Here is a 24,117-nt window from a genome sequence, read left to right on the forward strand (position 1 = left end):
AATATTATTTTCCCTTTAACAGCTCTAAATTCACATATTAAACTATTTGAGGAAAGGGAGACAAAATACTTACTTGTGATGCTATTTCTCGAGACTGACACAAAGGGAGGGAAAAAGAAACACACAAAATACAGTTTAAACAGTGACTAAACAATACATACATGAAACAGCAATAAGGACAAAATGACAAGTCCCCACTTAACACTTAAATACAATTATGTGTTTCATTATTTATCATAGGGCTCCTGAATGAAATTAGGTAAAGAGTAAGTTATTATTTTAAAAGTTTAGCAAAAAGTTCCTGTTAGATTGTTTTTTGTCTGTTTGCTTAGTAAAATTGTCTAAGGTTTTGATAGGAAGAAAAAATGGTGGGAAAAATAAAACAATTGACGGGAGCTTATAAAGTTAATTAGAGACTACTTGACAAAATTATTGGCTTTCAATAATGTTGTAATAAAATTACTTTTCCCTGATGTATAAATTTAATTAGTGTATAGAAATATTCTGAGCTTCACATTGGATGTACAGTCTAAAATCTGACCTGTCCAGTCACCATATAACCCATAAGTATTTAGAGGCAATACAAGTCATGCTCTCACAGTCTTCAATTCTAAGCAATAATATTCCATTCATTTTCCAATAGATAGAAAAATTTCAATTATATTCTTTAGTGTAACATAACTCAAGTTTAACAAATTATCCAGCATCCTATTGATACAAATATTTAAAAATGCACAGTAAACATATGATTATAGGCTCCTTAAAACTGTTTCTCTCAGGATTCTTAATATATGGCCCAAAAGAATAAAAATGTTTGAGTGAATAATGGCAGAGAATGGGCAGCCAAAATTTCAAAACTATTCTATCTTAATCCCTATTAAAATAATTTATTAATGTGATTTTGTAAAAGATAAACTTATTTCAATAATACATTTAAAAATTCTGTGTTCCAGTTTAATAATTAAGAGTTAATGATTGGTAGATGACATAGTCAGTGATTAACTATTCCATTATATCAATGCTTTAAGTTACAGGATTTACTATTATGAAAGTGACCAACAATCAGAGTAACATATTCCACAAATTTATTGTGTAAATTTAAAAGATGTGTTTTAATAAGTTTTAAAATGATGTCTTTCTAATTTCTAATAAAATTTTCAGTGGTTATAGTACACTTCAAACAAATGCAACTTTGAATACTCTTGAAAACTGGAAGTAAATACAGCTCCACATTTTCTTACCAAAAAAAAGCATAGGAACAAATATAATATATATATATATAAATATATTTAGTAATTCAGAACTTATCAGATTTTGTAAAGACAGTACTATACCATATACTGTATGGCAGGAAATGTCTGCAGTGGGTGTTGAGTAGCATTTCATAATAAAAAATAACAATATTTCTGCAATAAAAGTAAGAATATTCACTTTAAGTGGAATAATCACATTAAAATTTCACTATTAAAGTGACATTTTATCACTAAATAAATTTAGTGAGCGTTTTGGATTTCAGAATTGTGGCTAAAGGATTATGCACAAAAGTATAGTTCCTCTTTGTCATCAAGAGCAGTATGAGTCCTTATGCATCTTATGTTTTTGAACGAGGAGATTCTGATGTTTAAAGATTTTCTTAAACAGACATATATAGATGGTGGTAGAAGCTCTGGCATGGTGATATAGAACCAGGTAAAAAGGGGCAGGATCCAGCTGTACTCTATGATACAACTATACCCAAGGACTGATTTTTGAGGCACTATATACACCTCCACTTTTATTCTTTGTGTTTGTATGAATTCTTCTACCAACATATAGCCCACCAAAAAACTGAGATTGTATCCCAGGTCTTTTCTACATTTTATAATTTTAATTATAAATATTCTCTATAATCCTTTGTCTTCTCAAAGATGTCTGCTCAAGTATTTAGTGTTTCCCCTACTCACACCGACAAAGCAAAATAACTGTTTTTCTATATATAGAACATGAAAAGATACTGAAGACAGACTAGAAAATGATGTGGCATGAAATCCTGCATCAGCCTTTAAATTGTATTTTTTTTAACTCCATGAAATAAGGAAGCAAGGCCTAGTTTTTGCCTGTGTTTATTCCTAATGCATTCTGATATGAAATGTCAGCACTTAATAAAAAATTATCCATAGAATAGGACAGAATTTAACACTTGAAAGTATAATCTGAAAAAATGATCAATGAATGGGTCTAATATGACTACCTATGACTATAAATCTATTAGTTGTTTTTATTAGTCATAAATACATAGTTTTGTCAGAAAATCTTATGATTTGTTTTGAAAAATAGAAGCTTCTGCCATAATCACTTTTATTTCTGTAAAATGCATCTACTTTTATCTCTTTGAGCTGGATATGTAGGTCTTTATCTTGCTTTCTCTATAGCATGCTTGATTTGTTTTTTTGTCTTTTTGTTTTTTTTCAGTTTCTGCTTTCATCTATTCACTTCACATTCTGGAAGAAGAAGAATTAATCTTTTCCACCTATTCCAGTACCCTTGCCATCTTTTATCATTTCAAAATTGTTCAAGTCTAATTCTGATTAGATCAAAATCAAGGGCATATTATGACTAAGTGCAATTTACAGATGAGCTATGTAAGAAACACGGTTACTGTTCATTTCCTGCATAAATTTTTTGTTGGTGGTGGTGGTGATACTACATTCCTAAATTTAGTTAATGACTTTGTTATTTTTATAACTGCTTAATTATATATGTATTTAACTCACTCTGAGATCTCTGGCAAGTGTCTCATCTTTCTTAAAGACATTGAGATATGTAAGACATTCTACAGATTTCATCTTCCTGAAGAAATCACTGTGAAACCTTCTAACCCATTCCAGGTTACCCTTATGCCTGATGGTCTTTTCAGTGCCATCCTGAGGATTTCCTTGGCTTCATATTTGTTGCCTGGACTCCACAAAATGTGGAGGGAACCAGACATTCTGTGGAGTCCAGGTAACAAATATTCCTTTCCTAGTATTCATTCCTTATAGTGGGAGTAGTTTCCTTAGAAAGCAGGCATGGTAGAATGTTTTTGGAGACAATGCTGAAATATGATTTATCATACTCTTATAGGTTTGATAGCTTTGGCTGAATATAGAATTCTAGTTTGGAAATATTCCCTCAACATCTTGAGGGCATTGTTTGTTCCCTTGTCTTCTGGATTACAGTGCTGCTGCTGAAAAATCTCAAATATACTTTGCATGTGACCTACCCTTTGTTCTCCTCCTGCATCTTCTCTTTTCCTTCAATATTCTGAAATATTATGATGCTATGTCTTGCTGTGAATCTATTTTAATTCATTATAGTGGGTCCTTGGTGACGCCGTTTGGAAATTAACACACTATTAGTCTGAGATTATTCTTAAATAATTACACTGATATTTTACTGCATTCCTTCTGTATGAAAGTGTTATCATTCAGATCTTAGACCTCCTGGATTAGTCCTCTAATCCTATCTTTTCTTTACTGGTTCCATGTTTGAATTTTTGCTCTTGTGTTCTTTGGTGATTTCCTCAACTTTATGATATGAACTTTTTTACCTTTGCTATCATATTTTCAGTTTCAAATGTTTTTTCTTTCCCCTAAATGTTCCTTTAAAAAATTAGCTTCCTGGGGTGCCTGAGTGGCTCAGTTAGCTAAGCATCTGACTTGATTTTGGTTCAGGTCATAGTGGTGAGATCAAACTCCACAAGGTTTCACGCTGGGCACAGAGCCTACTTGGGATTCTCTCTCTCCCTCTCCCTCTGCCCCTCCCATCTCCTCCTTCTCTCTCTCTCTCAAAAAAAAAAAAAAAAAAAAAAGGAGTTTCCTGTTCATCTTCCATCCTTACAATACTTTATTTTTCTATTAATACTAATTATAGCTTTTCTTTTTTTTTTTTTTAATTATAGCTTTTCAATACATAACTTCACTAGTATATATTTAGCATATCATACAATTCTCAAACATAAAATTCAAATATTTAGTAAACTTACCAAGTTGTATAATCATCACCATAAATCAGTTTCAGAATATTTCCAATACCTCAATAAACCCCATCATGTTCATTAACTGGCTCCCATTTCCTCCACCTCCCCCTGACTTAGGCAATCACTAATCTGCTTTCTCATCTGCATATATTCATTTTTATGACATTTCATAAACATGAAATCATACAATTTGTGGTCTTTTGCATCTGCCTTCTTTCATTGGACTTAGTATTTTTGAGGTTCATCCAAGTAACAGCATATATAAGTAGTTTCTTTTTATTGATAAAAAGATTCCATTCCATTGTATGGGCATAACACATTTTGCTTATCTTTTACTAGCTGATGGACATTCAGGTTGTTTCCAAATTTTGGCTATTATGGACAATGCTGCTAAGAACATTTGTATGCAAATCTATGTGTGGATATATTTTCATTTTTCTTGGATTAATACTTAGGAGCGAAAGTATTTATTTTGTGTTTTGAAAGTGTCTTCTTCCTCAATGACCTGTCCTTCTTTCATGTTTTTAAATTTCTTGTTTATTTTATGCAGGTTCATTTGTGGTTCATTCTATTTCCCAACATTGGGAATTTTTGGTTGTTTTCTCATATTTAAGAGTAGGGGACTAATAAAATTTATTAATAGCTCTGGGTAAGATTCTTTTTATTGAGTTTCATGGTAATCACTGGATTACTGAATGTCTCATGTCTACATCTTTAGGTGGTCCACTTGGATTGCTCAGATTTCCCAGGAAAGATCTCTAATCTGCTGCAGAAGGATATAGTATACAGAATGCACCTTTCACTTAGCTCTCTGAATTTAGTGTGGTATTATTGCCCTCAACTGTCCCCCAGTCTACAGTGTATCTGTGTACTCTCTCCAGAGAAGCAACATTCAATCTTTGCCAGTGCAGAGTGACAAACAATACTACACCTGTGTGAACTGTCAGGGGAAATGGGTATCTGACAGCTATTTACAGAAGAATTTGTTAGACTCTTCAATTCTAATTATTAGATGAAGTTTCTACATCCTGAAATTGGCTTCTTTCCTTAATTAAAGTAAGAGAAAATTAACATTTGAGTCAATGATAAATCATTTTAATTCTAACACTTGACTTTTCTTGAACGTCTGATATTTGAGAAAGATGGTAGAATGTATGAGCCAATCTTTCATCTCACTAGAGACACTAAGGTCTTATTCTTTGTTTTTATATGATCAGAAAAAGTAATTTTCCTCTTCATACAAAATCTAGTGTCTTTGAGTTATTATTTAATTGATGTCCTTTTTTAAAAAAATAAAAGATTAACTTAAAGGATAGTCACATTAATGGCACTTTTGCATCTTGTAAAACTATGATTGAAGATACTGTTCTTCATGTTATCTAAAACCTTTTAAATAAGAAAGAATATAATATACGTGTTCTTTTAATAACAAATCTTCCTCAAGATTAATTTTTATCCTTTCATGTATCAGACTATAATTACTATATAATTCAACAGTTCTATTTTTGCCTTCCTTGCCGGGAAAGTAAAAGTAGAATTTTGCCTCAATTGTAGCACTTGGTTCATTTTAGATGTAGGATAACACTAATTTCGCTGCCTCTATTAATATATTTTTTGTAAAGAAGTCTTGGTGACTTTATTTTTATCTTTAATTATTTAGGTTGCCTCAATTTTTATACAATACGAAGAATATAAAATTTAAGTAAAAATATCTATGCCAAAAGATGAATTCAACATAGGAAGTCAGGAGATATCATTGTTATTTAACTCAGTTTTCTCTTATCTCCTCAAGGATGCACATTTTTCATATAAGCTAGAGTTTGGAAGATTTATAAACATTTTATTAAAGGATCTTTTTTGTGATGGGAGGAAGTGACCAAAATGTAATGTGAAATGCTCCTTGATGGCAATACAAATACTCAATTATCCTTTCCCTATCTATAATGTGAACAGCACAAAACAAAGTCCCTTAATAATATAAAATGACAATATGAATATGAACTTGACCGAGGGCAGAATTTACTATGTCCAAATTCACAAAGCCTTATCTCATTATTATGAGATAAGAGCATGATAATACTCTGCTGAATGGAAACGTCTTTGTATTTAACAAGCTCAAATAAAAAATGAATAATTGCTTAGGTGTGAAAGCACTTGTCTTCTCTTAACCTTTAATCAAATAATATTTTTTTAGATACAGTATTCTTAAAATTTTATGTGTATCTGGCCAAATTATCTTATGAAGTACAGAGATGGCAATAAAGTTCTCTTTAGCATGCCTCATCTACCAGTGGAACCACCAGGAAGTACCTCAGGAAAGCTGAATAATTTCCTACTGTCCTCAGTATTACTTATTTAAATATCAAGCCATAAAGTTTAGCAAGTAAACAAAAATCCACTCCAATGCTCATACGCTTTCCATAAAGCTCTTTTTTTCTCTGCATAGATTCACTGATTTTAACACAAACCAGTTTAATGGCTGCATGGATTACTAAAAGGTAAATAACAGATCTGAGCTTCTGCGTTAATTTTGCATAAGACCAAATATAGATATGGGTAACCAAAATTCTGAATAACTTTGAGGTATTTGAGAAGAAAAATATTTCAAGAACATAAACCATAATTTATATTAACTAATTTTATAAATATTGGTAGGATAGCGCATTTATTCAAAATTTTTATTTCATAACAGAATCTAATTTAAAAGGTGATATTTTACCAAGAATATAAAAACTATTTAGAATCACATAATGTGACCACATCAGTGTGGATATATTTTTAGCTGTAGGAAGCCATCAGAAATTTTGTTCCATATTAATAGATTCTAGTTTGCTTTTAAAAATACTGAGTTTTCCTCTAGGAAGGTCTGGTACTACTCTTGAAATTTTATCTTCACTTCAGAGTAGTCTTTAATCTAGAGTTTGAGAAATGTGAATTTCAATGCTTACTAAATTTGTTTTACTTCCTTCCAAATGTGTATATATGAAATGAGGAGTATATTAGAAAGCTATATGGCTTGCCCTGAAAACTGCTCTTACGTGTCAAAAGGTTACTTAAAATTAATTTGCTTCCTGACAATGTAGACATGCAAAATCTTAGATTCCCCAAAAGGCATTTAGAGCTCAAAGTTCACAAACTCTAGAATAATCCCTTAGCCAGCAATATTTTGATATAGCTTACTTGAACAAATAGTTAAGTTTTTTACCTCCGAGAACTGACACTGTGTGTTCAGAGAGCATTCTTTCTCACTTTGACATATTTTAGAAATCTGTTCCCAAGATTAGGAATGGCTATATTCAATCAAATTAATCATTAAACTGGAATATTTTGGTATTTCCAAACCTCAGATGTAGTAAGTTTCTGAGATTCAGTCCTGTAGATCCCAATGGGAACATCTCCAGTAGAAGAGCACAACTTCTGATAAAGTCTGGCATAAGTTCTGATCCATAGGTCATCTTCGGTGATTTTCATCTATAAGATATATGAATTATTTACATATTACATTTAAAAAATAAAAACTCCGATTATTTTTCACGTTTTAAAGAATGTATTAATATTTTGAAACCTCAAGGTGACATTCATAAACGCTTATGCACGTACTGAACTTATTTATGCACTCCACCTCAGCTTATCCCTGGGGCTCCACAAACTTCCGAAGACCAACTACTCAATTTGTGGCAGCACGACATTGTATTAGTTCAATATTGGTAGACAGTAGTCACTGGTAATTGATTGGGAGATGCTGGAAAACATATGTAGGTTTTTTTAAATGTTGCAATGACTACAGGGTGCTACTAGAATTTAGTGGACAGAGTCTGCTGATGCTATAAATCTTTAAGTGCAAAAGAAACTCCAGCACAAAAAGAAATTTTCCATCTGAACTCCTAATAATACTCATATTGAGAAAGAGATGTAACAAGATGAACATAGGGCTCCCACACAGAAGATATAAGTATTAATCCCTCTTTGCTTATCATAAATCTGAATTATTAGCAAGTCACTTCATTGAATATACTTGTATATAGTAAACTCATTTATCAAACTAAGGGGTTAAACTTAATGATTGCTGTTTTCCTCCACAGGATGGCATTCTATGTCAGAAACCATCAGTCTCAAATGCCAGGTAGAAAAAAAAATGCAATTCTTCTGAATTTTGTATAGAATGGGTATTTTTGTGATTATTAATTTAAAATGTTTTCCCTGAAAATTTTTTAAAGAATTAAAAAACTATGAAGATACTCTTTGAGCACATATTAGAGGGAAAAAGTAACATACAAGAGTTAGCCAAAGTACATTATAGGTGGATTTCAGAAACATTTATTAGAACAATCTTCTAGTCTAGCAAATATTAACTTACGGAACAAAGAAACCCTGATCCTGGTGTAGTGTCCAATCCCAAGAGAAGTCTGGTGATAGAAATCATATAATCCTTTACAAATGACTGCAATATAAACAACATATGTATTTATTATGTGTATGAAATGTACAGATTAGCTCAGTGAGAACATCTTACCATTTCTAAAAGGTTACTTCTCATAACACATCAGTAAGCCCCCACAAAAAAGGAAATGAAAATCTATTCTGTCCGTGTCTTAAATACACAGAAACAGTTAAGCTATACATAAGGAAATATAGGGAATAATTATTTTCCAGAATATCCTGATATACTTAAATTTTATATATGCTATTAGACATCATAAAAACATATTTTAATTAGAATTTTTAATAATAAAAAACTATGAACTAAAATGGAGAATATAAGAAAAACTTGAAAACTGAAATTTGCAAGGAGATATTCCAAAAGGATTTTTAGGATTAAGCTCTTTGCTAGTAGAATAAATTTTTAATAATTCAGTAAATCTAAATACTAATGAATTAATAGTTTAGTATTAAATATCATTATCAGACTATTAAATGTGTTAGCATATAAGATATATTTTGATGTATTGCCAGAACACAACTCAACAGTTTTAAGTAACAATGCTGCCAATTTCTTGAATTTATCCTTAGTTCTGAGTGAAAAGAAAAGCTTTCAACAGATACAAGCACAGTTTCCCATGACATGGAAAAATTATTTAATAGATTGTATGAAATGACTGTCTTGAATTTGACCTTCATGTGCTGAAGAATTTAAATATTTATCTAGTTATTTTGCATAGCAAAAATTTTCTTTAAGTTATACTACTTTTTAAATTTACTAGACCCCTTTGTTCATTATTTTACCAACAGCTAACATCAGAAAACTAAACTTTGCTATCTAAACAAGAACAAAAGAAAACATATCCATTCCCTTTTCTCGGGCCTTTGGTTTTGAGGTGTGTTAGTGTCCTGGTAGTTAGAATGTGAACTGACAGGAGGCCACCAAGAGCAGTGGTGACACATACCACTCATCTTCACCTATAACTTGGTATGTGCTAAAGATGGGGATTTTTAAAGCACATTCTCAAGCACTTAAAACTATTTTCCAAAATGAAAAACTGAAAAATACTCATGGGGGAAAAAAAAAGTCAGCTGAAGGTTTGGCAAATGACTATTATACGTTATTTTTGACTTGGATGTACAACGGCTGATTCGTTTACTGCATTTCTCACTGATGCATCCCTTGTCCAAAGGTCACTTGTCCTGCAACTTTTTCAGGGCAAAGACAAGAGGCAGGAGTGACCAAGAAGACAGGGACAGCCCCACTTGCTGTTACAAAATCCATGCACTCACTCTCATGGAATTCGATCACAGAAGAATCTTTCTCAGTTTTACTTAGTATCTATTTAATTGTATTTCAGATAGTATTTTTTCTCCCTCTGCACCTCTCCTCAGGTAATACTTATTTTTTCATCATTGGTTTTCCAGCTCCACAACGATGAAAATTAAGAAAATTGTTAAAAATATAAGTGATCTGTGTTTCAAGCGAGAAGGAGAAAAGCAGCTATTGAGAAGATATTAATAAAGAAAAACAATTTTCTGGTAAGTTAAAAAAAAGTACCATAAGAATCTCAAACATCATACAAATGTGGAATTATTTACCACAGGGAGAAGGTTGTGAGTAATTGAGTGAGATCTGCACGGCCTGAAAGATGAGGGTTCACACTAACTACCTGATAGTTTGTCTATCCGGGCCCTTGTGTCTCATCTACATATTGCGATTGATCACCCTGCCTACGTCATCATTTTCTTTGAGGATGCAAATGAGACAATGTCTAGGATAGAATTACATTAATAGCAAATCACTGTACCATTGTAATCACTAATAATAGTTCTTAAATATATAATATAGACATTTATCCTCAAGAAAATAGATTCAAATCACTAACCAAAAAAATTAGATGACCTTTAGTATATTTTAAGAATATACTTAAACTTGGCTTAAGTATACCAGGAGCAAACTAAATGGTTCTTAGTTGTTGCAAAATCTTTTTTATATTTTTTCTAAGTAGGCAGTAATTAGTGGATATTTAAAATGTTCTTGGTTTATCAGTTTACTGACATCAATTTGGTATCTTATTTCTTTTAATGTGCATTATGAAGAAAGTTGTCTTTGTTTTAACATAGTCATTTTGTTCTTACCTTCTTTTTTTTTTAGTCTGGTAATATACTTATTATACAATTTGAGGGATTATATACCTAATTGCTAATATCGTTTTTTAACCCATAAACGAGTAACCTTTATCTATCTGAAAAATGAACCATAACATATCTAGTCTGATGTCAGGCAAAGCTAAATAGGCAGTTACTACTTTGAAAATTATTGTTCTGCTTCACCCTTTCTGCAGTAGCTTCAGAAAACACCTAACTTCCTGTACATGATTTACAAAAAAAAAAAGCATAAGGTAAAAATGAAGAGAAGGAAATAACTACTGCTTTCCACTTCTACAGAACAATTTCCTTTCTATTTTGTCTATTAGACCTTCTCATGAGATTTTATTTAAACATAAGATACAAAGGCTAAAAAATCTGAAAATCACGGTGCAGAATGGCATCAAGCATTTGATTGCTATTGACATATAATCTTCAGTTTCAGCATTGCTCTTCAAACCATTCCTTCCCTCAAATCCCCTCCCCTACAATTCAGAGGTATGTGTGCAGTAATGGTGTATGGGGTGGGAGTCCCGCTCTTGGAGTGCCCAGATAATGTGTCTGGAAACTTTAGGGTGAACAGGAGTGTTTATTCTCCTTTGCCATGTTTGTTCCTGCACTCATCTGGCATAAGCAGATGGTTTGTGACATTGCTAGAGGCATATTCATGGGCATAATTAGCACAAAAGTCCAGTAGAAAAGCTTTAACTATCTTCTGATTAGTTTATTCAGTCAAGCATTGCAGAAGAGGCTATATAAAATACATAATCAAAAGGAAAAGAGCCCAACGAAATGTTTGAATGCTTAATTTGAGATTAAAGTTACAAAATAATTTAAAGCTCCATGAATATCTGTTTTCTCCTAATAGAAATATTTATAAATTATCTGATTACTTGAATCAGAGAATATGAAATGTCACTGCTGTTCACTTTTCTGGTACAGTTAAAAATATATATATATTGGTACAAAATAACATCTCTATAAATTTCTTAGCTATGATCAAATGACAATGTTGTTTGGCATTCGGGAGCAAACTAAATAGTTCTTAGTTGTTGCAAAATCGTTTTTATATTTTTTCTAAAGTAGGCAGTAATTAGTAGATATTTATTTTTTATTTATTTTTTTTTTAAATTTTTTATTTATTTATTTATGATAGTCAAACAGAGAGAGAGAGAGAGAGAGGCAGAGACACAGGCAGAGGGAGAAGCAGGCTCCATCCACCGGGAGCCCGACGTGGGATTCGATCCCGGGTCTCCAGGATCACGCCCTGGGCCAAAGGCAGGCGCCAAACCGCTGCGCCACCCAGGGATCCCAATTAGTAGATATTTAAAATGTCTTTGGTTTATCAGTTTACTGACATCAGTTTGGCATCTTTTTTTTTTAAATGTGCATTATGAAGAAAGTTGTCTTTGTTTTAACAGAGTCATTTTGTTCTTACTCTTTTTCAGTCTGGTTATAAGCAAAATGTATTAAAATGTCACAAAATATGTAGGACACTGATGCTAAAGAATGACTAAAAATTATTTCATAGATTATTCTGAAAAACAATATTTTTCTTACATGACACTTCATAGGCACATTTGTCATTAAAAAGACAAAATGAAACACGGAATTACTTCCAGGGTCCATTTTACGTGAACAGATCCATGAAAAACACTAGACGGATTATTCGTTTAATAAAATCTAAATGAAATTAGAATAAACATTTTAGAGGAAAAAAAAAAGAAACATACCTGATAGAGAAGAGTGTCCAACATACTGATGCTAAACACCCTCCCAGCGGCAAAAGGCAGCCGAAACATAAAGGCCAAGTTAGAACCTTTCTCTCGTTCTTTCTGTTCAGAAGTTTGAAATAAAAAATGTGTGAGGATTCTATATTTTACACTTTTCTGCTTAAGTTTTCCTGACATATGTGAAGATATATTCATTATACAGGTGTTAGCTATCAATGTGTGTTACTTCACATATTGTAGTAAGTGTATATAGCTGTATTTTTAATATGTCCCTTTAATTTTTATAACCAAGTTTTCTGAATCAATGAAAATACCCAATAATTAAGGAAAGTTAACCTTCTCATATACTAAACATGTATTTCCTCTTTTTTTTAAACTTTAATTTAAATTCCAGTTAGTTACCATACAGTAAGATATTAGTGTCAGGTGTATAGTATAGTGATTTAGCACTTCCACACAACACCCTGTGCTCGTCACAACATGTGCCCCCCTTCATCCCCATCACCTACTTAACCATCCCCTGCCTGCCTCCCCTCTGGGAACTGGCAGTTTGTTTTCCATAGTTTGTTTTTGTTGTTGTTGTTCTTTTTCTCCATAGTTAAGAGTATTTACTCTCCATAAATATTTCTGCAAAGGACTTGAGGTAAAATAATAAAAGGAACAAACACAATAAAAGCATTTAATAAGATGTTAAAAAAAACCCTAAGGCCACATAATATAAGACCTGGAAGTTTTGCTTTTGAATATTCTCATATGTGAGGACACAAAAATAGGCAGGTCGAAGCCACCACATCCAGTGGTTTCCAATTTCTGTCATCTGAGTTCTCATGTCTAAATGCCTTTTAAGCTGTGCCAGCTCCACAAAACTGCAACTGCAACTAAACTCTAAATGCCAAGAAGAGAAAAGAGAAAAGACAAAGAAAAGAAACAGTGCATGTGTGTGTATTACAGCGTGTGGGAGTTTTTTCTGAAAAATTATGTTGCTATCATCTTCCCTTAATAATGAAGACAGGAGAGCAAATGTTGTGTAAGATTATAAGGAGTTTCTTAAGAAGCCAAGTTAATCTTGTACTGAGCAAATGATAATCTCAAAAATGTTGGTTTTATTTGTTGCCAACTTTACTTGGAGAGATAGATGCTGCTAAGCAAATAAAGAAAAATCAGCCCTTGCTCCTTGAGGCAATGGAAGGAAGCTCTTGTTTTTAATGTAGCAAATTTGAAGGCTCCTCAAGGGAAGGAAAGCCTCCCATACCCCGATTTTCAAACTATGTGCCAGAAAGTATGATTCAAGGAACAAAAGAGGGCTACTGCTGTTGCTTGTTGTGAAGGCATGAGAGTGACCTGACCCCTGAGCATCCCCTGGACAAACAGGTGAGGTTGGGACACAGAATTAGCCCTTCCAAGTAGCAAGAGGAGTTCCTGCACCACATCCACCACATCCATCTGGTTGAGAAGATATCTAGACTATAAGAATATCCTCACTTGCGACTGTAGGGAAAGGATAAAAGGAAAAATAAGCAAGTGGTGCCCCAATTTGTGTCTGTTTCCATTATATCATATATATTCTCCAATTTTGGAGCCTAGGTGTAAAGAAAGCTTAGTTTGAACAGCACATGTAGGGCGTTTGCAGATGCTTCTCAGTTCTTCCCAGCATAGACTATTGTTGAGTCAAAGTGGCTGTCTGGTGAAATCCTAAAATTCTTTTCCCAGATTCAGGTTCCACGTCACCATGGATAACCTTCCCATCTTAGAGAATTCACTGTTCTTAACATCAATTCTGCAAGTCCTCCTTGCTCTCTAAATGTCTATTATGCTTCACACCCTCAGAAAACCCTTTTATACCCAGGGATGCTGCCCTTCTCCTCGTGTGAATAATTCTGCATTTGTGATTTACTTACAGTAGAGAAAAAACACCAAAGTAGAGAAAAAACATCAAAGATCTTACAACACTATTTTTGAGATCTACTAGTTTTAAAGTTACACAAAAAAACGTAAGAGCTCAAGTAACTCATTCCATCCTGATGAGAATACATTTCACAATTTCTTTCTTTACATCTAGATGATGAAGTTAGATTAATTTCTTAATCTGCGCTTTATCAGTGTCATTTTTATACATGGAAAAAAATTAGAGATGACTAATACTTAGTCTTACCATGCATTCCAGTGTGATTTTGTGACAATATCATTTATCTACCTGTCTGTATCTCAAAAGCATCATATAAGCCAAAAGTTTTATACATTAGCAGTGGATAGTCCAAACCATAATTACAGAGGAATTTCATTTGGTCCGCATATATTTACTGAGGTCTAATAATGTTCCAACATTTCACATAAAAGTCTAAATTTCTGATTTCTTTTAAATTTGGAAAATCTCATTATCATACCTCATGTAAACAACTGGCCAGAATTGAAAGCATCTGCTTCCTATGAGATTAATTCTCTCATACATCTGGATTCACTTTATTTATCTGTCTCACCTAACTGCGTGGTCAGGCTTTTGATTTCCATTTTGGAAGATAAGATACTTAGTTGGAAATGAGTCAAAGGATCTGTTAACTCACATCTTGTTTAAACAGGAACTTGTATCAGAAATAACGTAGTAAACATTTAAAATGTGTGTTAAATTAGAAAAAAATAGAAGAAAGCTTTGGCTACAGAATAGTCCCATGGCTTCATAAAAAATGAAGCTGTGTAATCAAGAAACACTTATCTATTAACTGTTATGTATCATGCACTGAACTAGATTGTTAAGATGCAGAGGTAATTAACAAAAGATTCTAGTTTTGCATGTATCTATAGTTTTGTTTAAAAGACAGACTTCAAATCAAACACCTATAAAGTCATGTGATGTGAGCCTATACAGATCCAAGTATTAAAAAGGCCTAAGGAGGATGCAGATGGTGTCACAGATGAAGTGACATCATAGTTGAGCTTAAAAAGACAAGTTTGCCAAATAGGAAGCAATCATGCATTCTACATGATTATACTTTTTATAGAATAAGAGATTTAAAATATTTATAGTTTTATTAGTTTCAATTTGGAGAAAGCAACCACTATTCCTTCCTGTGCTTTTATAAAACTATTTGTATTTAGTTTTCAAAAATAAAGGTAAGTACCATTTAATGATGTTCAAAAGTTACAACTCATAAAACTCAACTATAATTTTTAAAATTACTAAAACAGGCTAACAATTAGTCAACAATTAGTTCCCATGATGAAGGAAGGCCTAAAAAACACAATAGCTTGTCAAATGCTGGTACCTCACTAAAAAGAGATAAAGAATTAGAATCAACTAAACTGTCTGCAGAAGCAGTTGGCATTCCCTATTGGGGGAGATTTTGGAACTGAAAAGGTTAAAAAATAACTTTGACGTGATAAAGGAGAAAATACATTCTGTTTGACTAGGTTTTCAGACGTGATGTTTTGAGGGATACTTGAAAAAAGTGTTTGCTTTACCTTCATTAAGAATAAAAGCATAACTCAAGAGACTAGTTTAAAGTAAGGAAGTCTATGAATTTAAGAGTAGTATCTAAATACTTGAGTCCTAGGAAGATAAAGGGTGTATACATTTCTTGTGGAAGTTTTATGACATGAAGAGCTGTTGATGAAAATTATGTCATGATTTTGAAAATCTAACAGGAGTCAAATGAATAACATTGCTAATTCTAGGCTATTCTTTGATTTTCAGACTACTTCCAAAGGATTGTTCCCTAAAAAAATGGGTAGTGTCCCTAAAAAGTTGATTAAGGAGGTGACTGGGGAGGGGGGGTGGCTCAGTCAGTTAAGCACTCGACTTTTGATTTTAACTCAAGTCATGATCTCAGGGTTTGAGATAGAGCCCCACACTGGGCTCTGTACTCAGCCTGGAGTCTGCTTGAGATTTCCTCTCCCTCTTCCTCTGCCTGTCCCCCAGCTCATACTCAGTAAATAAATAAATAAATAAATAAATAAATAAATAAATAAATAAATAAATAAAATCTTTTCTAAAAACTGCTTAAGTAAGTTATAATTACACAAATACACAATGAATTTTTGTTACAATTGTCTCCCATGCAGTAACATTCAAAAATGGGGCTCCAGTGACCAACACCATTTTCAAGTAAAGATTATAATCATTTATGAATATACCATTATCTGTTAAACATTTTAAGAATAACATTAGTTGTATGATTTGATGATAATTCTTGAAGCTCTAAGAATAAAATTTAAGAAAGTTATATAAACAAATTAATAAAATATAATGGTTATATATAGAACAAAAAAAAAAAAGAAAAATGAAAGAGTGGTCAAAAGTTACCAGAAAGTAAATATTTTTGAAAAAAAAAAAAACCAGCAACAAGTAATATTGAAATGTCTGTATTCAGTTAATTTGATAGATTTTATGACAATAAATATATTACAAATGGGAACAAGCATATTGGGACTATTAATTCTAGATTGCTATTGCATTACTTGAAAGGATTTAAAGGAGGAATTTGAACTACAAAATAAAATAATAGTTCTACATCTGGTGAAGTAATTTGTGCACAATAAAGAGTAAACTAATTATCTGGAATATCTTTTGAGTCTGTTTAGTCAGCTCAGTCTATGTATAATGACAGCATTAAAGCAATAAGGATAGACACTTTCAAGAAACTTCTCTATAGTTTCTGCCATATAGAAAGATATTTAAGATGAACTAACTCACAAATAAGTGTTCATTTTATCAATAAAATAAATCTGGTACAGTGCTTTGAAATGACACTTTTTTTCTAATTGAGCTATGACTTGAGCTTTTGTATAATTTAGTATTGTGCAAACATGTAGCCTTTCTAAAAAGTATAAGTTATGATTTGTCTAATTTTTTGGAAGAGTTTGAAGAACTGGCATTAGTTCTTTAAATGTTTGGTGGAATTCTCTAAAGACAGCTTTTCTTTATTGAGAGGCTTTTTTTTTTAAAGATTTTATTTATTTATTCATAAAAGACACAGAGAGAGAGGCAGAGACACAGACAGAGGGAGAAGCAGGCTTCCATGCAGGGAGCCTGACATGGGACTCAATCCCAGGTCTCCAAGATCACATCCTAACCTGAAGGCGGTGCTAGACCACTGAGCCACCCAGGCTGCCCCAGTTGGGAGATTTTGATAACTAAGCCAATCTCCATTACTAGTTATAGGTTTGTGCAGATTTTTTTATTTTTTCATTATTTAGTTTAGGAAGGCTGTATGTTTCTAAAAATTTATCCACTTCTTCCAGATCATCTAGTTTCTTTGTGTACAATTGTTCATAGGAGCTCCTACAATCCTTTTTATCTCTGTAGCATCAGTTGTAATCTAATTTTTTTTTTTGAGTTGTCTTTTTTTTCTTAGTCTAGCTAAGGGTTTTTCAACTTAAACACTTAAAGAATTAATGCCAATCTTTCTCAAACTCTCCCAAAACATCAAAAGGAGGAAACACTTCCCAATTCATTTTATGAGGCCAGCACAAAGACATCACAAGGAAAGAAAGATATAAGCTAATATTCCTGATGAATATGGATACAAAAATACTCCACTTAATACTAGCAAATCTAATCTAACACCATATTAAAAAGAGCACACACCACGATCAACTGAGATTTATCTCTGGGATGCAAGGCTACTTCCACCTATCCAAATAAATTAATGTAATATACCACATTCACAGAATAAATAATACAAATAATATGATCATATCAATAGATGCAAAAAAGCCTTTGACAGAAGTCAACACCTTTCATGATTAAAAATTCCCAATATAGAAGAAATATACCTCAACTTAATAAAGGCTATTTATGACAAACCCACAGCTAACATCACACTTCACAGTGAAAAACTGAAAGTTTCCCCGTTAAGATCAGAAACAAGGCAACGATACACACTGTTGTCACATCTATTAAAGATAGTGCTGAAAGTCCCATCATTAGGCAGGAATAAAGAAATATGAGGCATCCAAATCAAAAAAGAAGTAAAACTATCACAATATCTAATACCCTAAAGACTCCATTAAATAACTATTAGAACTAATAAAAAAATTCAGTAAGTTGCATTTTTTATGTTAACAACAAACTATCTGGAAAAGAATTAAGTGTATTCTGTTTACCAAAGCACTAAAAATAAGAATAAAATAAAAAGAATAAACTTAAGGGTTCAAAGACTTATATATTGAAAATTACAAAACATAGACAATGGAAAAATACTCTATGTTTGGGTTGGAAGACCTAATATTGTGAAAATGCCACACTACTCATAATGATCTATAGATTCAATGCAATCTTGTCAAAATCCCAAGGACATTTTTTACAGAAATAGAAAAAAATAATCTAAAATTCATCTAGAACCACAATATTCTGGAGTACCCAGAGCAATCTTGAGAAAGAAGAGTAAAGCAGGAAGTATACTTCCTGATTTTAAAATATATTACAAAGACACATTTATCAAAACAGTATGCTACTGGCATAAAGACAGACATACAGACAAATGGAATACAACAGAGAGCCCAGATATATGTGTAATAAAGAAAGGATAGTCTTTCAACACATTGTTTTGAGAAAACAAGCAGAAGAATGAAATTGGGGCCTAATTTTATAGAATACACAAAAATCAGCTCAAAATGGTCTAAAGACTTAAATGTAAGACAAGAAACTAAAATTTTCAAACAAAACATAGGTGAAAGCTTCATGATATTGGTTTTGGCAATGATTTTGTGGATACGATTCCAAAAGCACAAAAATAAAAATAGATAGGTGGCACTATACAAATTTTTAAAAGTTCTATACAGCAAAGGAAACAATCAATGGAATAAAAGACAAACTTCAGAATCAGAAAAAATATTTTAAAACCATATATCTGATAACAGGTTAATCTCCAAAATATATAAGGAAATCTTACAACCCAAAAGTAAAAAAAAAAAAAGAAAAAAATCAAATAACCCAATTACAAGTGGGTAAAGACTTAAACAGACATTTCTCCAAAGAAGACATTCAAATTCAAGAGGTATATGGAAAAAATGCACATCACTATTAGGGGGATTCAAAAGCACAATGAGATATCTTATACCTAATAGTATGGCTATTATTTAAAAAAAAAAAAAAAAGCTAGTGAGGATTTAGAGAAATTGGAATCCTTGTAAACTGTTGATAGGAATATAAACATGTGCACTGCAAAAACAAAACAAAAACAAACCAGTATGGGAGTTCCTCAAAAAATTAAAAATAGAACTATGTATGATGCAGTAATGATATGTATGGGTTTTATACAAAAGAATTGAAATCAGGACCATGAAGATATCAGCTTTCCTATGTTCATTGCAGCACCATTCACAAGAGCCAAGATGTGGAAACAACCTAAAGGTCCATGAACAATTGAATGGATAAAGAAAATGCAGTATATACATGCAGTGTAATAGTACTCAGCCTTAAAAAGAAGGAAAGTCTGGAATATGTGATAACATGATGGACCTTAAGAACACTAGGCTAGGGATGCCTGGGTGGCTCAGTTGGTTAAGTGTCTGCCTTCGGCTCAGGTCATGATCCCAGAGTCCTGGGACTGAGCCCCACATCAGCCTGCTTCTGCTCTCCTCCTAGCTGGTCCTCTCTCTATTGCTATCTCTGTCTCTCTCTCTCTCTAAAATAAATAAAATCTTTAATAATAATAAAAAAAAAGAACACTAGGCCAAATGAAATAAGCTAATCAGAGAAGGACATTCACTACATGATTTTTACTCATATGAAGTATCCAAATCAGTCAAATGCATTTCAAAGTGTAAAATGGTGGTTACCAGGGGCTGGGGAATGGGAAAATGGAGAGCTGCTGATCTACAGGCACAAAGCTGCAATAAAGCAAAACGAATAAGCTCTCGAGATCTGCTGTACAACATCGTACCTGTAGTCAACAATCATATATTGCAGACTTAAAAATTTATTAAGAAGATGGGCAGCCCAGGTGGCTGAGCAGTTTAGCGCTGCCTTCAGTCCAGGGAGTGATCCTGGAGACCCAGGATCAAGTCCCACGTCGGGCTCCCTGCACAGAACCTGCTTCTCCTTCTGTCTGTGTCTCTGCCTCTCTCTCTCTGTGTCTCTCATGAATAAATAAATAAAATATTTTTTAAAAAATTATTAAGAAAACAAATCTCATATTGTGTTCTTTCTAAAATAAAATAAATAAAAAAATTGCCCAGAAGCACCTATTTCTTTTTAGCCTTCAGGATACCAATCTTATTCCCTTTGTGTATATATATTTGTTCCATAAGGATAACTGCAGACGGCTTCCTGTGTTCAATGCCTGTCAACGGTTCCTATTTTAGTTTGTGCCTTGAAATGGAGGGCTGATTAAGTGTATTGTCTTCTCTGACACTGGATTCAAAAATGAGTTGTGCCTTACAGCCAAATAAAGTAAAACAACCAAATGATGATGGAAACACTTATTAATGTAGAGCAAGAAGTAGTAAAACAAAATATAACATTGGTTTAAAGTCCTTGTCTAGTGTGATATTTGCTTTAATACTTCAAATATAATATGTACTCAAAAGTTACTTTCATCATCCTGGATGGCATTTTTTGTGACTCACAAGCATTTTTTTTAACTCACCGAGAAATGAAACCTTTCACAAACTCTCTCTCTCACACATATATATCTACATCCACATCTACCCAATTTAATTAAAAGATGTACTTGCTGCCTTCCTTGAAAACAATAAAGTTAATCACTGTATTATTTATTTTCATAAAATACTTAACTCTGTAAAATTACAAAATTTTAATAATTGAATTATTCTAATTTGTCAGTCATATAAATCCATTACTTTTGTTTTTTTACTTTTTGAATTTGATATTTCACTTCAGATAATTTTAAGAGTTTGATATATGTTTTCATATTCACAATATGCATGTACACAGCTGTCTAGTGGCACTGTTACTGGCAGAGCCAATTTACATCACAGTCTTTATTAATGTTATTCTTAGACTGTGCGCTGTGCAATTTTATTGGCCGAATGTCAAGATTTATGTCTTAGTCTGTTTGGGCTGCCATTACAAAACACTACAGATGAGTGGCTTATAGCCAACAGAAATTTATTTCTCACAGTACCATAAACTGAGAAGTCCAAGCTAAAGATGCCAGAAGATTTGACATTTGGTGAAAACCCACTTTCTGGTTCATAAACACTCATTTTCTCCGTGTCTTCACATGGTGGAGAAGTTCTCTGGGTCTCTTTGATAAAAGCCCTTATCCCACTCATGAGGGCTCCACCTTCATAACCTACTCACCTTCCAAAGGCCCAACTTCCTAATACCTAATATCAGGGGTTAGGTTTCAACATACGAATTTTCCTAATACCTAATATCAGGGGTTAGGTTTCAACATACGAATTTTGGGGAGAGACACAAACATGCAGCCTACATTAAGTTTAGATATACTGTATGAAATCATAATACTATGCACATTCTTAATAGATAATTTTGCAGTTAAAATAATTATCAACGTAGATAACATTTTATCACTCTTGTAGAATGGATCAGGCAATGCTTTTCTACATTTAAAAAGAATAGAAACTCATATCAATATTCTCTTCAAATTCTTTCGGGACAGCCATGGGAAAAGGTAAATATTTTCTTAAAAACAGGATAAAAAAAAATCCTAATGAATCAAAGTCAGTGTAGGCATATAGCACCAAACTTCCATTCAGCATTCTAATTCTTTGATCATGAATAAAAAGTAGTCCAACTTGTTTGGACAGGAAAAAAAGCAAGGGCATGTGTTTTTGTTTGTTCCTATGGCCTCCCATCAAATTATAAATTCCATGTGTTTATTCTGTTGGGAACCTCTAGCACTGAGCAAGATATTTGGCTTATAACAGGTGCTCAGTAAATATTTATTGGCTTGAATTTAAATTGAGAATATGTAAAATTTGCCACTTGCTTACACAGTGAATATAATATAAAATAAATCTGATAGTCTCAGTTTATTTCTCCCAGAAGCAATCTCCAATTTTTATTATTTTGCTGTATCATGGACTACAAAATGATATGATTTACAGCCATGTCTCTGCATTCTGACACCAATTCTTTGACACCAACTAGATGTCCTACAATTCAATTCAATTATGACGCTACCCAGAGTTGGCTCCGACCCCACAGGTTAAGGGGCTCATTCCCACTAGACTATTCCCACTTCAGACACCAGCCGCAAATCCCAGATGTCTACCAGACAACTGTACTTCTGTCTGGCCTGCTATAAATTTAGGGCTTCCCCACAACCATTCAATTTTGATAGTTACCTAGAATGTTCACAGAACTTATGAAAATGCTATACTTAATGATTATCATTTTATTATAAAGAATGAAAATAAATGGTAAATAATAAGGTACATAAGGCAGGTCTCAAAGGATCCTGAGCACAGGAGCTTCTGTGACCATGAAGTCAGGGCCCACCACTTTCTTGGTATCTCATTATGTTCACCTACCAGAGAACTTGTCTTCCAGAGTTTTTATCAGTTTCATTACGTAGCACGATTAATTAAATCACTGGCCATGTGATTAAACTCAAAGTCCAGCTCCTCTGCTATCCCCGGAGGTTTGAAAGGTGATGAAGACTTTCAAAGTTTCAATATTCTAATCATGTGGTTACTTTTTCTGGCTCTCATCCTGAAGCCATCTAGAGGCTCCTCCATGAGTTGCCTCCTTAGCATAAAATCAGGTGTGGTTCAAAGATATGAAATTACTCAGAAATTCTAAGGGTTTTTGAAGCTCTGTATCAGGAATCACAAAGACCAAATATATATATTTTTTATTATATCACACTATTCATCTCACATTTTCATTACTTTGCTTCTTACATCAGTGTGTAATTACCATATGTTTGCTCAAGTGTGATTATGATCATTATTGGGGAATGGTGATAGTTCAAAAGCAATTTTAAAGAAAGCAGTCTTAAATCAAATTGTGCCATAAGCATGAATAAAAGGCTTTTTTTAAATAAAATGCATCAAAACAAGAGAGATGAAATAAGTCTTTATAGGGAAATGAGGAAAAAATTTCTCTTTTTCCTCTTGATGTCCTCTTCTTCTCTGTTTCTTTATTACCTGTCACATTTTCCACGTCTACTTAGCTCCTATACTCTGTTTCTGATGCCTGCTACACTTGTTTTGTTAGAGGAAGTGTCAATGATCCAATGACCAATGAGTAAACATGAGAAATACTATTGGGAAAACACTGGTGGTAATGGAACTATCCAAGAAAAAAAGGATAATATAAAACAAAATAACTCAGAAACAAAAGTGGAAAACAACAAAAGAAAGATCAGATGAAAGGGAAAATGCAAGATAAAACTCAGATGTTCAGAAATGCTTTGTCAAATTTCATGAATTTGTGGTATATTGCAAGTGACAGAGAATGTTGATGGTCCATCAAAATCCTTTGCCCTATTCTTTGTAAGTGTATGACTGAACTACATTTCCTAGGCCTCCTTGAAGTTAGATGTGGCCCTATGATTGAGTTCTAGCCAATGGCATATGAGTGCAAGTCTATGTGCCACTCTCAGACCTGATCCATTAAAACTTCTATCTGCTTAATATTGGTGTGTATATACTGTTATTTGCTGCCTTTAGATGGACATTGCAAGACAGACAGTAGCTCAAGCAAGACTTAGATTCAAGTAGAGACTAAAAACACAAAAGGAGCTCAGAGATTAGGAGGCTCTAATATTTTAAAAATTGTGCTCTTCAAAATGTCAACGGGGGAGAAAACTGAAACAAGGCATTGAACAACAAAGTCCAGCCCAACACTATTGTCTCAATAACCTCAAGGTAGCTTCCAAAGAGATA

The 24,117-nt window shown here is 32.9% G+C and overlaps 1 protein-coding gene across 14 annotated transcripts in view; it reads right to left on the reverse strand.

Moving 5' to 3' along the window:
* KCNT2 (potassium sodium-activated channel subfamily T member 2) overlaps positions 1-24,117 on the reverse strand; it is a 409,501-nt gene that overhangs the window by 47,902 nt on the left and 337,482 nt on the right. For 11 of the 14 annotated variants that reach the window (XR_005990686.1, XR_005990687.1, XM_041774257.1 and 8 more), the window contains 4 exons: positions 12,301-12,402; positions 8,355-8,438; positions 7,340-7,468; positions 74-94 (listed from right to left, as the gene is read on the reverse strand). Coding sequence is in view for 12 of the 14 variants with exons in the window: in XM_041774257.1 (XP_041630191.1) it covers positions 74-94; positions 7,340-7,468; positions 8,355-8,438; positions 12,301-12,402 (336 nt within the window). In the remaining 2 variants the exon portion in view is untranslated. The remainder of the gene's footprint in view (positions 1-73; positions 95-7,339; positions 7,469-8,354; positions 8,439-12,300; positions 12,403-24,117) is intronic. The other 3 variants (XM_041774260.1, XM_041774252.1, XM_041774250.1) reach the window with 1 other exon arrangement.

This window comes from Vulpes lagopus, chromosome 11 (genome assembly GCF_018345385.1).
Source record: "Vulpes lagopus strain Blue_001 chromosome 11, ASM1834538v1, whole genome shotgun sequence".
In the NCBI taxonomy this organism is placed as follows: Eukaryota; Metazoa; Chordata; class Mammalia; order Carnivora; family Canidae; genus Vulpes; species Vulpes lagopus.